Source organism: Trachurus trachurus, assembly GCF_905171665.1.
Source record: "Trachurus trachurus genome assembly, chromosome: 20".
Lineage (NCBI taxonomy): Eukaryota > Metazoa > Chordata > Actinopteri > Carangiformes > Carangidae > Trachurus > Trachurus trachurus.
The window spans coordinates 14,106,776-14,123,541 of NC_139911.1; the positions used below are offsets into that span (position 1 = coordinate 14,106,776).

General features: G+C 41.0%; 2 protein-coding genes across 2 annotated transcripts; one reads left to right on the top strand and one right to left on the bottom strand.

The window, feature by feature from the left end:
• Positions 1-62: 62 nt before the first annotated feature.
• Positions 63-16,726, bottom strand: acad11 (acyl-CoA dehydrogenase family, member 11). The gene is made up of 20 exons (XM_083995580.1): positions 16,511-16,726; positions 16,280-16,379; positions 15,784-15,909; positions 15,073-15,234; positions 14,808-14,972; positions 14,584-14,725; positions 14,346-14,467; positions 14,037-14,143; positions 13,652-13,763; positions 13,125-13,202; positions 12,652-12,790; positions 12,203-12,310; positions 10,874-10,972; positions 2,850-2,919; positions 2,005-2,090; positions 1,780-1,851; positions 1,389-1,543; positions 1,142-1,258; positions 779-888; positions 63-686 (listed from the first exon to the last, which is right to left on the bottom strand). The coding sequence occupies exons 1-20, from the start codon at positions 16,624-16,626 to the stop codon at positions 575-577; spliced, it is 2,298 nt and encodes a 765-aa protein (XP_083851706.1). The 5' UTR covers positions 16,627-16,726; the 3' UTR covers positions 63-574.
• On the top strand, positions 4,700-8,009 carry ackr4b (atypical chemokine receptor 4b). The gene has a single exon (XM_083995582.1). The coding sequence runs from the start codon at positions 6,660-6,662 to the stop codon at positions 7,764-7,766; it is 1,107 nt and encodes a 368-aa protein (XP_083851708.1). The 5' UTR covers positions 4,700-6,659; the 3' UTR covers positions 7,767-8,009.
• Positions 16,727-16,766: the final 40 nt, after the last annotated feature.

Here is a 16,766-nt window from a genome sequence, read left to right on the forward strand (position 1 = left end):
TAATCAAGTATTGTATATGACATTTAAAAATTCTTCAATGTAATTTACAATTAGTGTATTTTGGTAGTGATTGAGTTATAACTTACGAAAGCAACACTATGTAGGATTCGTGGTACTGGTACTCGGGTTGAGAAGAGCAACTGTCTGCTACCATCGTTCCCAGAGAAGCACAGTATCGTATGTGAATTTGTTGCCGGGGCCGTGCAACACTCCAGAGAGCTCCGGAGGGGAGACTGGGCTTGAGCTCGGTCTCTGGAGCTCAACAGAGCTGCGGTATACTAGGACCATGGTGGCGCTGTGTTCCAACCCACACAGGAAAGTGAAATAGTGCAGTTGCAGCCGGCACGACCTTGCTCAGGCTGCAGCGGAGCACCATTCATCCTGTTAACCATTTTTTTTACCACTTTTACGAGTTTAGAAACATTATTTTAAGGTCGAAAAACTACATAGTGTTGCTTTAAAGAGACATCGTAGGAAGTAAAAAATAATTTTCTTCAGGCAACAATCTGACAGGAGTCTGAACAAGGCAGTGAAAATGTTTTTACAATTTCATGAAGCTTATGTGATTATTACTTTACAGTTTGGCCTGTTTCTTTAGCTGATCCCTGAGTTCTAGATGAGCAATGGAGGAGAGGTGCACCTCGTCTGGTCCATCAGCAATGCGCAGAGTGCGCACATATGCATACCTGAGGAAGAATGGATGTACTGTTATCAGAGAGGAGATCTATCTTCTGCTTAGTATTTGTCTGACAGAAAGAATACAGTACTTTATACTCACATCTGTGCCAGTGGGAAGTCTCCAGACACACCTGCACCTCCATAAACCTGTATGGCACAGTCCACCACCTTACAGGCCATCCTGGCTGCTGCCACCTTGATCATAGCAATCTAAGAAAACAGACAAGTAACAATAAGTGAGTGCAGATGGTGGTGGTGGTGGGAATGTTGAACTCTGGAAAAAGATTTTGAAGTTTTTATGTCTCATCGTTAACTTTAATTGGCAATGTCTCTGAAATGACTAACATCTGACAGAACCAGAACTGTTTTTGTGCAGACATAATTCATTTTTGTAAGACTTCTTGTCTCAAATGCAGTTCACTGTGAATATTTGCAAAACAGATGATCAGACTAAAAGTGTTACCTGTTTGCGAGCAGCTCGACTGCCCACCGTATCTAGTGCGTGAGCGGCATGTAGAGTGAGCAGACGGGTCTGTTCAATCAGGAGTCGGCACTCTGCAATCCAGTGAGCAACAACTTCCTGTTGGCACACAGATAATGCACACATTTCTTCAAGTTGCATCTAAAACTCTGTCCACTAGGTGTCGACAGCACAAAAGAACTCAACTCATGCTGCCACGGCCCTGAGATCAGAGTTGCTGTTAACTTACATGTTGGTACAGTTTTTTTCCAAATGTGCGCCTGGTAGCCGCCCGGTGGCAGAGCAGCTCCAGGGCCATCTCTGACAGGCCGACAGCTCTCATACAGTGGTGCAGCCTTCCCGGGCCCAGGCGACCTTGGGCAATCTCAAATCCCCTACCCTCTCCTAATGGGAAAGAATCCAGAGACATAACAGAAAGTAAGACCATGAACAATAACAGGACTGAAATTAGAAATAGACATTACAATGCTGTCCTAGTGACCTCAAAAACAATTCTTAAGCCAAGATCACTTTATTGTCCAAACACAACAGATAAGCCATCACAGCGTGTATTTTTATGGCTTTATAGGTATTATTATGAACTTCTTAGGAAGGAAACAAACACAGCAATAGACTCTTACCCAGAATAATGTTGGAAGCAGGAACACGTACATTCTCAAAGTGCACTTCAAGGTGGCCACCATGGATGGCATCTAAGCACGGAAGAAGGAAAAAAAAATGTTAAATTTGGCGGGGAAAGCACATGAATGAGTCATATTTGTGTGCAAGGAGTTAATTGATATACTGGAAAAACAGGAAAACATCAAGCACTTCCATGGAGTTGCGATGACAGGTGTTAATCATACCATCCTGTCCAAACACGGTGAGTGGTCTGACCAGCTTCACACCTGCCGTGTCCATGGGTACCAGGATCATGCTGTGTCTGCCGTGCCTGAGGAACAAAGTCAAAGCAGAGCTAATTTTCACTCTTTCTATGCAAACAGTCGGGTGTTTGTTTTGTTACAACGTTGTGGTTACAAAAGAATGAGAAAATGCATTACATATCTTGGGTGTGGCTGTCTCTTCGGTTGTGCATCGATAGACATTTGCCAACGATGATTTTTGGATTAAGATTAGTGCCAATTAAATGTCAGCCCCAAGATTTAACTGCCGACAAGCATCATTGAGATTCGTTTGATTAATTTTTCTGTGTTAAGCTTTAGGCAGAAACACTGGGCATTTATTAAAATGCAAGTGCATGCTGGGAAGTACACCCTGTTCCTACACAAAGTCCATTTCCATAATAATAGCAGCTCGGAGGAAGTTCAGTGGGAGAATGAGCTAAGCACAGAATCAATTAAATATAAAACACTGTGTATAAAATCTGAAGAGTACCATTCAATTAATTCAGCTGGAATACTGCCAACATAAATCCTGGGCAGCACTTTATTCAACCATCTACTTACAGAACTTTAAACACTACTTGAAGTATTTCAACATTTATTTATTGAGCTCATCCTAAGAATTACATGGAGGAGCAATTGTTTGTTTTGGTAAAGATGAGTCAAATGTTTGAAAAACTACGTAAAAGGGACTCTCCAGAAATTGTGACCCAATCCTAAAAAAAAATAAAAAATCCTTGTACATTTCCAACACCAGAGGAAGGAAACAAAGGTGCAAGTATTTTCCACCACCTGACTGCTCCACTGACCTGCTGCTAACATCCTGGGAACTGCTCCTGCACATCACAATGGCCACTTTGCATTGAGGATTGCCAGCACCTGTTGAGAACATTCAGAAAGGCCATGATTCATTTGTATTCGTGTCTGGCTGGGCGGAGGGGGCTCACTCTGTCCTTAACCTTTCCGTGACCAGAGTGTGGTTCGGAAACTGACTGGGAATCACCAAACAAGGAACAACTCATGACAGATTTATGGCAGAACGGCCAGCTCAAATATAATAGTCACAGGTTGATTTATAGTTTGGATTTAGGAGCTGGATTCTTTCACATACAATAAATTTCAAGGAGATGCTTTTTGTTGCAGGGAAGTGGAAAATTTACTTAAGTTATTTCTGGAAGAAAATTATTCTTTCAATGACATCCCACTAGAGGGCAACACCACCTATATAGATATCCTACAAAGCAGATACAGTGGACATTGACATTTCATATCATCAGTTTGATAACCAGATAACTACAGTGCACGTTGTAGTGCAATACTGAGCAAATGCAGAATACATTGGAATTTCCCTGGGAGGCAAGGCAGCCACACAAAGTCGTCCTTGTTGCCCTGAATCCCAGAGGCAGAGTCAGGGTGACCAATGGTCTGCCTTCCTGTTTATATTTCCGTCAAATCCACGAAATTGTCCCCTAAGGACAGGGCATGTGGACACCAGACATCTACAGACGAGACATTGAATAATGACTTTGTGAGAATCACAGCACGAGTGCAAACACGATCTGACAGATGTTTGGTCTCTGTTTGTTTGACTTCCTGTGATCGGAGACAGTCCAAATGATTACACTCGCACTGTAACAACGGAATCAAAACTTTGAACCCAACTCCACCCAAAAGCCACATATAGGAAAGCCTGTTTGGCTCAAGGGCAGGTTAGGTTTTCCTCTGAACCCTTACATAAGATGCTACAGGCTGAGTCCTGCTGTCAGACGCCAGTCATGCCCATACATGTCTTATCATCGCTGGAATGAAAATAAACCATCCCAGCCCAGTAATCCATCCCAAGTACATAACAACAAAATATTTCATGTTAAATTTTTGAAAATCTTTCACGTCAGTTTGATATACTTAAAAAAATCTGGTATTTTTTTCTTTGCCAAAAGTAAAAGAATTTTATGGAAGCGGGTTTCTATTTTTTTTTTTTGGTTCCATACCATCTTGCATGAAGAGGGAGGAATTTTATCATTTTATAATAGTTTACCATCTCTGAGGAAGTTGAAATAAGGAAACACATGAAAAAAAAGAATCCATGAAACCAAACTACTATCATTCAAGTGAATTTGAAATGGAAACTTTAGTCCACATGATTTTTGCTAAACTGCAATTAAGGTTGGTAAACAATGCACACACAGCATTCCAGCAAACCACACTCACGGCAGAGTGAGCTTTGCAAGTGGGACAAACGTGATCCTTATGGGATTTTTTTTCACTCCTTTTCTTGCGCAGGCATAAACAAAGGGCAGTTTCCAGGGCACTGCCGGCGTGACAAGGAGTAAGAGATTAAGTTCACCACTGATCTGAGATTAGAAAACAGCCTCTCATTGTACAGGTCTTTGCCCAGTACAGTCTATTAGGACAAGGACAAGTTGAAGATTTATCTCTCATCTTTTTATACATCCATGCTGCAAAACACATGCACATGCACAAGTGCACGCACGCACACACACAGTTGAATGGAGAGCTAGGAGAGCTACGTGGTTAAATGTCAGCAGTGAAGGGAGTGGGGCGGGCCAAGGCAACCAGATCAGTCACTTCGGTTGTGGAGTGCATACAACTTTTCAACTCAGGATACATCACAACTGCTTTTGTGTGATTTAAAAAAAAAAGGATTACAACTATTAACCAATCTCACCAAGGGAACAGACACAAGGTAAGAGGCTGAAGTTTTCAACTATAAAATAGGTCAAACTGTGAGAAGACTGTTAAAAAAACAAAACAAGTGTGGTGATAGACTTTTATATGATTTGCTGTTTGGACCTTACGTTTTTGCTATGCTATTTTATATGTTTGTATGGTTCATTTTACGTAAATAAACTAGTCATGTTCATTTCATATTTAAACTCATCAGGCGATATATAGAAAAGTGTTGTATCTTGTTGACTGTCTGAGGTCCACTAACTGACTTACAATCAAAGTCCAATTATTTTATGACATCATAACTGTAGAGGTATAAGCTTAACTTGCTGCAATACCATGACCAAAATAAACAACTGCCGCATGTAAGCATTGTGATTTTAAATCAGCTCTTAGAAGATGTGGCACTTTGTTTTACTTATCTTTCTATCCTCTTTTCATTAAATAAAATATAAAATCCTTCATCCAAATGTAAACAAAAAAGTAACTCGAATGACTGACAGGCCTTTCAATACATACAAACAGCTGAATCCATTACATTTTTCGATGCTTATTAAAATGTGTTAACATCTGGAAAAGGAATGGAACAAGGCTGTATTTCTAATTAACAGAAACAATCAACAAAAAATCATTTAAAAATCGCTATATTCAACTACTAAAATTATGTATGCAAATATGGTAATTAAAATAATTAGGACTTCTTTTCTATATTTATCACGTGGAGACTAAATAAACCCAACAATCAGTACTATATAAAACCATAAAAACATAAATGAACCTATTATACAGACGTTGGACATGAGGTGCAGCTGTTGACAGCAGTGGAATACTTTGCATACTTCAGTGTTGAGATGAACATCTGTTTCAGAAGTCCTGTTTCTCCCATTGGAGCAGTAATAACTCATCATTATATAACAGATCTGGAAATGTTTCCTAAAACAACAGTGTATTTGTTAGTAGCAAGTGTGGTTTGTCAAAACATTCCTAATATGCAAAATATGCCTTGCTTAATATCTTGGTCTCTTGGCCAGGAATCACACCCTGCCTTGTCATGCGTTTTTGCTAATAGATTTCAGTTTCCTAAATTCCACTTGTTAGTGAACCGAGAAGAACACAGAATCTGATACTCATATCTGCGTCAGCAAAGTGTAATTATTAATATCACCTGTGTTTTATCATAGTTCTCCATGGACTGTTAAGAGAGTCAACATGTAGAGGGACTCACACAGAGTTGTGTTTTTCCTAGTCCTCTATCTGGTGTGAGCAGCATAGGGAGGGGATGTTGACAACACAGGGAGTCAGGATGACATTCTCACTCCAGGGGAGCTCAACGGTAAAAACAACATCCCCGATTTGAATCACGAGACCTCGATTACACATGCTTTTATCATCCTCATCTCTTCCCTTGCTCAATTCCTCAGATTCTTGTCTTTTCACTCTCCTGTAGGCAAATATCATCAACTGTCACATAGACAGATAACAAACTTGGGAGGTGCAAATGGATCACACATGGTGTTCACAGTTTAAAAGCTGCCATTTCTAATGATTTAGTATCCAACAGAAAGCAAACAGACTTAATTCAAAGGGGTAATTAGCAGTTCTGTGACTCTCTTGTCTGAGTTTGGCCCCTGGAGTTGGGTTCAGTGCCATTCACACAGACAGGGCTTAAACCATTAGGGAAACCATGCAGGGCAGATTCCTCAGAAGCACAACACAGGAATAACTCTCTCTCCTGTGTCTAATGAAAAGAAGCTCAGGGTTTACATTGTTGTTGTTTTGTCAAACAAAAGTAGTAATAATCTTATGTAATGGATCGCCTATTTAGCCCATGGGATGGATAAAGATCAGAATAAACAGCAAAGTGTTTTTTCCCCATTTGAAGATGATGTCACCCTAAACTGTACTCTCTTTCCTGTTCCAGAAAAAAAATGGATGATTACTATTATCACGAGGACAGCTTTAATGACAGTTATGAATACCATTATGAACACAGCGTCTGTGACAAAGAGACAGTGCGCTCTTTTGCTGGTGTCTTCCTCCCCATCATCTATGCCCTGGCTCTGGTGGTTGGTCTGGCTGGGAATGCCCTGGTAGTGGTGGTTTACACATCAAGGTTGCGGCTACGAACCTTGACAGACGTGTGCATCCTTAACCTCGCCATTTCGGACCTGCTGCTTCTCTTCACCCTGCCCTTCTGGGCGGCCGATGCTGTCCACGGCTGGATGTTGGGCACGGCGGCCTGCAAGTTCACCTCCTTCCTCTACAGTACCAACTTCAGCTGCGGCATGCTGTTGCTGGCGTGTATCAGTGTGGATCGGTACCGCGCTGTTGCCCAAAACCCAACAGGCAGGACTGGCACAGGTGCCCGGGTTAGGAGACAATGGCTCCTGGTGTGCGTGGTGTTGTGGGCTGTGGCCAGCTTTCTGGGCCTTCCTGAACTTATCTTCTCCACCGTCAAACACTCGCATTCCAGGATGGCCTGCACTGCCGTCTACCCACACAGCATGGCACGACCTGCGAAGGCCGCCCTGGAGCTGCTGGAAGTCACCCTCAGGTTCTTGCTCCCTTTCCTGGTCATGGTCGTGTGCTACTCCCTGGTAGGGCGGGCGCTGAGCCGGGCAGTTGGGGTGCGGAGAGAACGGAAGTGGCGCACCCTGCGAGTCCTGCTGGCCGTGGTGGCCGTGTTCCTGCTCACCCAGCTGCCCTACAACGTGGTCAAGCTGTGCCGAGCCATGGACATCATCTACATCCTTGTGACCGACTGCGGCGTCAGCAAGAGCCTGGATCACGCTATTCAAGTGACAGAGAGCCTGGCGCTGACGCATGCCTGCATAAACCCACTCCTCTACGCCTTCATGGGATCCTCCTTCAGGGGACATGTCCTCAAGGCTGCCAAACGCCTCGGACAGCGACTACAGAGACACCCGAGACACGTCCCCGAGGAGCCGGCAGTGGAGATTTCACTCAACACATGCACACAAACGCAATCCCAGTCTGGTTCAGAGGACCAAGACACAAGCACCTTTACTATTTAAGCTTCCTAAATCTATGTCTTCTTTACTATTTAAGCTTTGTAAATCTATGTCTTCTAAGCACTTGGGACAAAATAGTATGTCCATGTATATATATTTACATCTTTATTATTACGCAAATTATAACCGTTATTAAGTCTTAGTTTAGCTAAAAAGGTAAAATGAGATTATATGCACTAACTAAGTAAAGTATTTTGTATAAATGATGTATTTTGTTAAATAAAACAAAGATTTTCAGTGATACATAACGACAAGCATCTGTTGCAATTAAAAGCAGCTGAAACTCAAGATGCTCGTCGTCCTGCTCTGTTTCCTCACGACAAGTCAAGTCTAATTAAGCATTACAGCCTGCGCTGCCTTCCATGAGATCATCTGCATCTAATTTTATTACACCCTGTGGCTTGGGTTAGGAAGAGGGGTGGCTTGATTGCACAGTGGGTGACCCATTCAGAAGAACAACATTTGGCAGACAAAGACGGAAGAGCAAACAGCAGGAAGGACGTCTTCTTTCAGCATGACATGACAGTGATTCTGGGAGGAGATATACACTGTATGTAGGAACTGTGTTTTTCAATCAGATCAAGCTTTTAGTTTTTAATTCAATATGAGCTTCAAAGAGCAAATGTTTAGCACTGAAGGGTAATCCATAGAGCTTTGTAATCACATAACCTTTAAACGGTATATAAGCGCTCTCTCTTTAGGGTGCTAAAACTGCTGACTTATCCCCTTTAAAATTACACAATGCCATCATATAACATCATGCTCAAGCTAACCCTGATATAAAATACAGGCTCTGAAAGAGTTGGCGGTGCAATATTCAGACTTATTTACGCTACAACAGCTGTTACAGAGAAGGTCCAGCTTAATATGGTCACTTCCTGACCATTTTACATAGACCTCTAGACAAAACACCGTTGTTTAGAGGAAAATGTCTCCAATTTGCAGTACCTGTTCATCGCCTATAATGTCTTACAGCTTGGACATGTGGGAGCTGCACTCTGTACACATTGGGTGTGTCTAACTGGAGACACAAAAGTTTAGGTTACACTTTCAACAGTCTCCAAGCAAAGGAATGACTGGTAACCTTGGCAATACAAGTATTAAGTTACAAGTAAACGAGGAAACTCTAAATCTTTTATGAACCCACTTAGTTTTCAAACAAGTATTTCATGTGGCTCACATATCTTTGACATCATATCATCATACCGCCCTGAACTTAACATCAAATTATGATTCTTTTATATGATGATCTTAAGTTGTCCTGAACGCCAAAAATATTAAGACTTATTAGAGGATTTCATTTCACAACAACTACTGATAATGTTATACATCTGTGCATGTGTGACTGAGTATGGAAATACAAATTCCCATGGCTTAAAAATAAAAGATTGTAGGTCTGGGAGTAATTTAGTACATTATAATGTCTTGACAGTCTTATATGTTCCATACCACAGGAAAACTAACAACATCTGTAAAGCCTCCCACTGCCCTGCACGGAGCTTGCTGCAAATAACTAGAAAAAATGGAAAGCTGGGAATAACTGCATAATTCGAATTACAGACAACATTTTTCGTCTAAATGGATTGACCAACATTTCCAGTAAGTTTAACTAACCGAGGGATATTCAATGACAAAGAGGCTGTCATTCCAAGGCAAGCTACCAAAATGTAACATGGAGCCCGTTGCATAATTACAATGAAATTCAGGACAAAAACCAAAGAATGAGTGTGTCTTCACTTTCTGTTTCTCTTTGGGGAAGCTTTATACACAGATTCTCCTTTTATGTGTGGGCTGCCAAACGTCAAACAGCCTGCAGGGAAACACCCGTACCATGTAAATGGAGATCTGGCTGTGGATGTAATATTTGATACTTGGAAAGAATGAGTTACCACGGCAAAACATTTCCTTTGACGTAATTTCAATTAAAACAACACATTGGCTTGTTTTCCTTTCTCTTTTGTTGTTGGTAAATCTGGATTCTCTGGATGTCACGGTGACTCTCAAAAGCAGCAACAGGTCACACTAAGCCTGAAACAGCCATCAAAACACCAGCATTCTTTCCTAACAGAAAGATATATTCATGCTGGCAGAGGCCATTCACATAACCCCAGAATTTTTCCACTGATCCAATTTCGCATAAAAAATAGAGAGAATTGTTCTGAAAAAATACTTGCAGAGTCACAGACACAAACCCTGTACTTCTTGAGGACAACCATTTGAAAGTTTAGTAAATAATAATGACAAAAAGAAGAAGAGAAACATGGAAAACAAGAGGCCACTTTTTTCCATTAAAGTGGGAGTTAGATGTAAAACCTCAGACCACATCCGTGTCACAGGAAACATCTGGAATATCTTTAGTAATGGGAGAGGTGCACAATAAACATGTAACACACAAAAAGGAGCTTTGGATATTTAAGCAACTGTTAATACCTAAATTTACTTTTAGAATGGTGGCTTAACTTGTTAGTGCTCCACATGGTTCTTTATAGAGCCAGTAAGTGGTCAAAGAGTAAACTGCACTATAAATCAGATGAATTCTGACTCATACATGACTCATAGTTAGTCTTGAGTCCAGGAAATAAACATATTAAATGGGCCTGTACAGTAAATTCAGGGAAGTATCAACAGCTAGATGATCTTAGGGGGATTTAGATTTACAGTTACATTAACATTTATTTTAAAGCCATTCAGCAGTCATATTGAATCTATTACAATGACGGATGAGATAAAATGTCAACTATATACAACCTTTAAGTGATTCATCCTGCTGACGAACCAAAGCTACTCTGTGTAATATTTTCCTAAATGAAATGAGGAACATTAAAAAGATATTTATGTTTTATAATGTTTTCTTCGTGAGTCATCGTTACTTTCCTGTTGGTCATATGTTAGCAGCCTGTAAGTATTTATCTCTATGGTGCTTTGTCACAGCAACATCATGTTTACATACAAAGACATCTCTTTCTGGGAAACCTCTGAAACATAATGGACATCAACCTTTTGAAGTTTACCACCTTATAAATATTCTAATGTTATAATTGTCCCTAAATGGGACATAAAAGTATGTTATGTATGCTTTTTCCTCATATACTTAATGAAAATAGACATACCACTACTCCACCATTTTTTGCCGTTTATGACGTAGTTGTCTCCATCCCTATGAAGAGTGCACTCCATGTTGGTCGCATCACTTGAGGCTACATCAGGCTCTGTGGAAGAGATCACAGAGCATTAAGTATAACAAGCAATGAGACTCAGATGAACAATATTCAGTCCCCTGCCTTTGTTTTATGTCCCATCTTTCCTAAAATCAAAACTCAGGCTTTTAGCTCAAACCACATGAAGTATGGAAATGGTGTGAGAGCTCTATTTATATTTCTCCCTCTGCAACTGTAAAGCAGATGACTCTTAAAGTCACACAGAAATGGTTTGTCAGTTCAAGATGGAGGTTTCTGCCCCTTGCCGTGCAGCATAATACAGCTACAGAAACACTACTAATCACCATCTGTGTTAGTGAAAACCATGGGGAGGTTCACACCCACTGTAATCACCTTTGGCATGCTGCTGTTTCCAGGCAGCGTGAAACCAAATGGGAGAAAAACAGGGAGAAATTACTCATAGTTAGCGGGTGTTTGCCATTTGACATTTCAAACAAGTCTTTTACAGAGTCGCAGCAGACGTGCTGTGTGTAACCTGGCTCATTTAAGAGCGCTACCATCACAGGAATATTTGAAAAAAGAGAGAAAACCACAACTGAACTTCAAAGGTTTCCAGTAATTAGATACACAACACTGATTCCAAAAGGTACAAAAAGTGTTGCTGAACTCAACCGCTGATTTATTATATAATTTAAACTACTCTTGACTTTAAGATTAGCTCATATCTCCACTGAATCCAGAAATAAGGGGGTTTTCTTTTGTATCCACAATAAACCTCTATCGGTAAAACAACTCCCCGGCCAACTGTACATCTCATAGTACATCTTGAAAGCATTCCAAGCACTAAATTTATTTTCTTCAGGATGAATTTAAATTCTGTCCTCCCCAACTGGGTCAGGAAACACTTGATCACTGCAATGTTTTACTTTTATTGGATGATCATCTGGAATTTGATCAGTATTCCTCAAACAATCTACTGAGGGACCTGAAATTGTCAAAGCTGATCACACTGTGGGGAATTTGAGCTGCTTTTAAAAGAGTGAAGATTGAGAAGAAAATTGTTTTACTTTGACATATCGACTGGATTTGTGTATAATGTTCAACAGTTGTCATCTATTTATTTTGACTGTTTAATCATATCCTAAAATGTTTTGGAGACTCACTTTGGTGAACTCCTGTGTTCTTCCATCTATTCTACAAAAATGTATTCTACATGACTTGTAAAGCCCAGGGACAGGGAGTATCTTTGAATGATGCAGGTGGACACTGTCAAGGAAATACCTGTCATACAGAAACAGGAGCGGATCTCTCCTTTGAGTAGAGGCTCCAACCATTTGCTTTTCTGTTCTTCATTGCCAAACATGTGCAGCACCTCCATATTTCCTGTGTCTGTAGAGAAATCACACAATAAACACATTCTGTCAGTAATTTATGAGTCTAAATTTGGAAAGTAATACATTATGCATGATTTTAACTGTGCTGTTTTAAGTCATCTGACAAATACCTTAAGACGGCAAATCATCAGTTATGTAGATCTTTATATTTTATCTCAGATAAGTAGAAACATGCATGGTTGTTGTGATAAAAACAAGGCTAAAAGAAAGACAGTTTACCTCACTACAGATGATGTTATCCAAAGTATGAGAGAATATAATATCTTGTATACACTGAGAGGTCATGGTGTAAGTAAAACTGTGGCCTCTAAATGACCTCAAAAATAAAATGTTTACCAGGAGCCTGGCAGTTGAAAACTTCAGGGGCAAAGAGGCAGCGTCCGGTTTCCTCTGCAATATAGGCATAGTCCAACTGACTGAGACCACTGACAGCAGGAAGGAAAAGGTTCCACAGCCCTGCCTCCCTGGCTTTCACCTGCACACACAGATACACATTTCTGTACATTAGCGTATCTGCATGCAAGCCCTTCATTCGAGGCAGATATCAGTAATGACGAGCAGATCTTAAGCAGTTGGAAGAGATCAAAACATTAAACTGTTGATGCTGATGATGATGGATCGTAGTGTGTGGTTGACTCAGATGGGAGGTGAAGTGTTTAGACAGGATTTAACCTGCTAGAATGATATTTGTTTTGCATTGCTCTCAAAACATTAAGTCATTCTGATAATATTTATATTAGGTCTCTGTGGATAACAGCTGATGTTTCCAAGTTAAAGATCAATAAATATATAACAATATCCTCACATACCTTTAGATCCTCTATTACTTGGGGGGTGTGCCACCTCTGTGGGGACTGAGTGTGTTTGGAGTAGTACTCTGCAACTTCCTGTAGAAAACAAATATTGCTCAGCGGACTGGTAAGACAGATCGTAAAAGATAGCAATATCAACCAATTTCATGTCAGCTCTGCTCACACAACTGAATGGCTTACATCAGTTGGAACCCTCAACAATAAAATAAGGAATCCTCATATGTGCTAATAAGATACTTCTTAAAATATATCTACGAGGGAACGTGTAGTTGAATTTGATAAATGATACATTCCCACTGTGCCATCTCTGCACTGCATTAACACTCTGATCCCCAGCCAAAGTTGATGATTCTGTGTGCAAGATAATTTTTATAATCAACAGAGTCATTGTTTTCTCGCTTAATTTGATTAGGTCTGATTGCATGACTGAACCTCTGTGCTCTGTCAAATCCTTTTTGTGTCCAAAGTTAAGTCTAACTGGGCAAATAAATCTCTTTTGTTCTTGGTTAGCACTTGGCACTGACCTCCTGAGCAGGAAGCACATATTGTCTCATGAAGTCTTTGACCTGTTGGAGAACCGCCTGCCCTTTAGCTGTCTGAAGGAACAGTCTGTCTTCTGTTGCACCTGTGTGAGACCTGGCAGGAAACACATGTCACATGATAAAGAGTAAACTGAGAGGAATCAGAGGCAGCAGTTGGATGCCAAATTCCAGCTGCCTGTTGCTGGCTTAGGTTTAATCAGCAGCTGAAAGCAATCCATTTTCTGGCAATAATACACAATAACACACAGAATTTACACAATATTTTGTTATTCCAAGGTGATTAGACCATCTCAATGCTCTACTTCAAAAATAATATCAATTCTGACATCAGTGCATACACATCAAGAAAATAGGAACTGCAACCAACCTCTGTGCAAGGTGCAAAGCAATCTCAGCCAAGGGCTCCACACACTGGCCAAACTGAGCGGCATTGGGTGCACTGGCATTACCCAGTAGATATCGAGCATAGATTCCCTGTTATATAAAAATGGTGAATTAAAAAAATGGTGTGAGCAATCCAACTAAGTTTCTACAGTATGTAGTTTTTAAGTATCCATACAATATGATATTACAATTACAACTTCAGAACTATATTTTCATATGCTTATCTATTGCTTCCATTGCAAACATGGGTAGAGTTGCAAGCTGTTCTTAGCACATTAAAAAAGAGGCAAACCTGAGCAATTCCTGCCATTTTAAAGACAGACAGAGCCAGGTAGAAATTCAACTGTGGCAAAGCAGATGGGATCCCTCGGCACCTGCAGTAAACGGAGATCAGATCACCCACGGTTGGAATACCTGCTCGTTGGTTGGAGAGACAAAAGATCGGAGAGACACAATGCCATTTTCGGTTAAGTCAAAGTCATTTTCGGTTCCTATACTGCTCAGGGTTGTTTTTTGCTAGTTGTTGTTACCTTCTATTCCTTTTAAGCTGCCCATTGTGCTGATAATGTTGAGGCCTCTGGGCCAGTAGTTAGGCATTAAGAAGTATGCCAAGTCTGCCAGAGGCTGCCCAGTGGTAGACAACTCCCAGTCCAACACCGCTATCACACGGGCCTAAAGACATCAAACATACTTATGACATTTTCAAATGTCAAATGCACAAAAGTGGCAAAAGCAACTGTCTGAGACATTCTACCTCTGTTGGATGGAATATCAGGTTATCCAATCGGAAGTCTCCATGGACAAGCGTAACTTCATTGTCATTGGCCGGCAAATTCTTCATTAACCAATCAGACAGTTCGTTCATGGCTGGAATCTCTCTGTGGGCTGCTGCAGTGTACTGCTTTGTCCAGGTGGACACCTTCAGAGAGAGAAAAAAGACATTTTAGAAAATTTTTAAAATGTAAGTAGTGCTCCAGATTAGATATCTTTGATTTACTGATTACAAGGTGTTTTCTCACCTGCCTCTTGCAGTAGCCTGGTCCTCTGCCATACCCTTCAAGGTTCAGTGATGCAAACTCCAGTGAGTGCAGCTTTGCCAACACTTCAACTGCAGCCACATATAGAGCTGTTCTCTCTGCTGGACAAATTCCAGGGAGACGAAGATCCCTGAATATACGCCCCTGGGCAACATAAATGATAAACAAATGCATTTTTAAACATGATATTTGTAGGCATGTGGAACAGTTGGGTATGTCAAGCTAGAATATGACAGAAAGCCAGCCCATGTGACTCCAAATTGCATCTTTTATCATTTAAGTGGTGGCTTCACAGTCTTGTGTTGTTTTGGCTCTTGGCAGTGGCGTAAATATCGACGGTGCAGCCGTCAGGGGCCCATGAAGGAAGAGAAAAAAAGAAAAAGAAAAAAACAGCTGTCCAGAATTGCCACAGGCCTCTGTTTTTGTGAATGGCATAGCTCGGGGTCGGTAAGGTAACGCTGAGTGGCTGGTATGGGAGGAGGAAATGATCATTTATCCAATCACCTTGATACCTGTCAGTCATGATGAGTCGCGGTTTGAGCCCAGGTCAGGGCAGGCTGTTAGATAAGTTGATATGGAGCCACTGTCCGTGGTGCTTAAACACTGGTTTGCAGTGTGAGTTTGTGGCCAGTCACCTGTAACTCGGGTTGCCAGGAGAACTGATACCTCGGCCTCTTGGTGTCACAAATTTACCTTCACATGCTCCATCACGTAGAACTCTGTTCCTATGACTTCAACATCAGTGCAGTGCAAAAGAGGATGAGGCACAGGGAAACCAGCTGAAAACAGGGCCTTCTGTACCCGATACTCTCTGTCCACCTGGAAACAAAGTCACAAACATCAACCATACCATGCTTTAACATCACCCATTTTGGAAGATATTATCATAATAATTTATTTTAAGATTTTCTCATGTAATTTCCTGTACAGGATATGCAATTGATGATTGCATACAGGTTTCTTAGAAAATAGTCATTTTATACTACAAAAACTGCATAAGCAATGCAGATAATATATTTAATGCAGTAATTCCATTTCATTTTTTTGTTCCACAATACACATATCTTCAGTCCATTTAACTAAAGTTTCTCCCCCTGCTGGGGAGACGAGACACAGTGCTGCAATCAAATGTATTTATTTCTTAATTCTTTTTCATTTAAGCACCGTAAATTAATGTGTCAAACCTTACCTTGTGAGCCCCTGGCAGCAGCTCACCTGGGGGCTTCTTTCTGAGTACATAGCTTTTTGAGGGGCTCTGGATGAGGAAAGTTGGGTTGGACTGGCCAGCACTGAAAAGACAATCAGCTGTTAGCGTGTAGGTTAGCTAATCGTGATTTGCACGATACGAGCTTTCTGTTGCTTTGTCCTTTAACTAAGCTAAAACACCGTGAAACAAACCATCGCTGTCTGACTGGCTTACCTGTATTGTTTGACAGACAATGTGTTGGTATCGAGTGAGTTGACGGACAAATATCTCTGAAGTCTGTCAACATTGAATTTGTGTTGCTCTCGGACAGGTGTTGTCAGCTCCTCCATGTCGCAGTCAGACTGGGTCAATCATTTCCAGGTGCGTCGTTAAGCCAATTTTGACATGTTGACAGTGGTCGGACCAAACCAAACCAAGCGACCAGGGTCGAGACGGACCATTTACGGGTGCACACCGACGTAACTTCCTA

What these genes read in the sequence shown, in the direction of transcription:
- acad11 (XM_083995580.1), bottom strand. Translation starts at nt 16,626, where the DNA reads ATGGAGGAGCTGACAACACCTGTCCGAGAGCAACACAAATTCAATGTT. An exon ending in ACGTGATGGAGCATGTGAAG is followed by an intron (nt 15,235 to 15,783) that starts GTAAATTTGTGA and finishes TATGTTGCCCAG; the next exon opens with GGGCGTATATTCAGGGATCT. An exon ending in CAAAAAATGGTGGAGTAGTG is followed by an intron (nt 2,920 to 10,873) that starts GTATGTCTATTT and finishes TGTTCTCAACAG; the next exon opens with GTGCTGGCAATCCTCAATGC.
- ackr4b (XM_083995582.1), top strand. Translation starts at nt 6,660, where the DNA reads ATGGATGATTACTATTATCACGAGGACAGCTTTAATGACAGTTATGAA.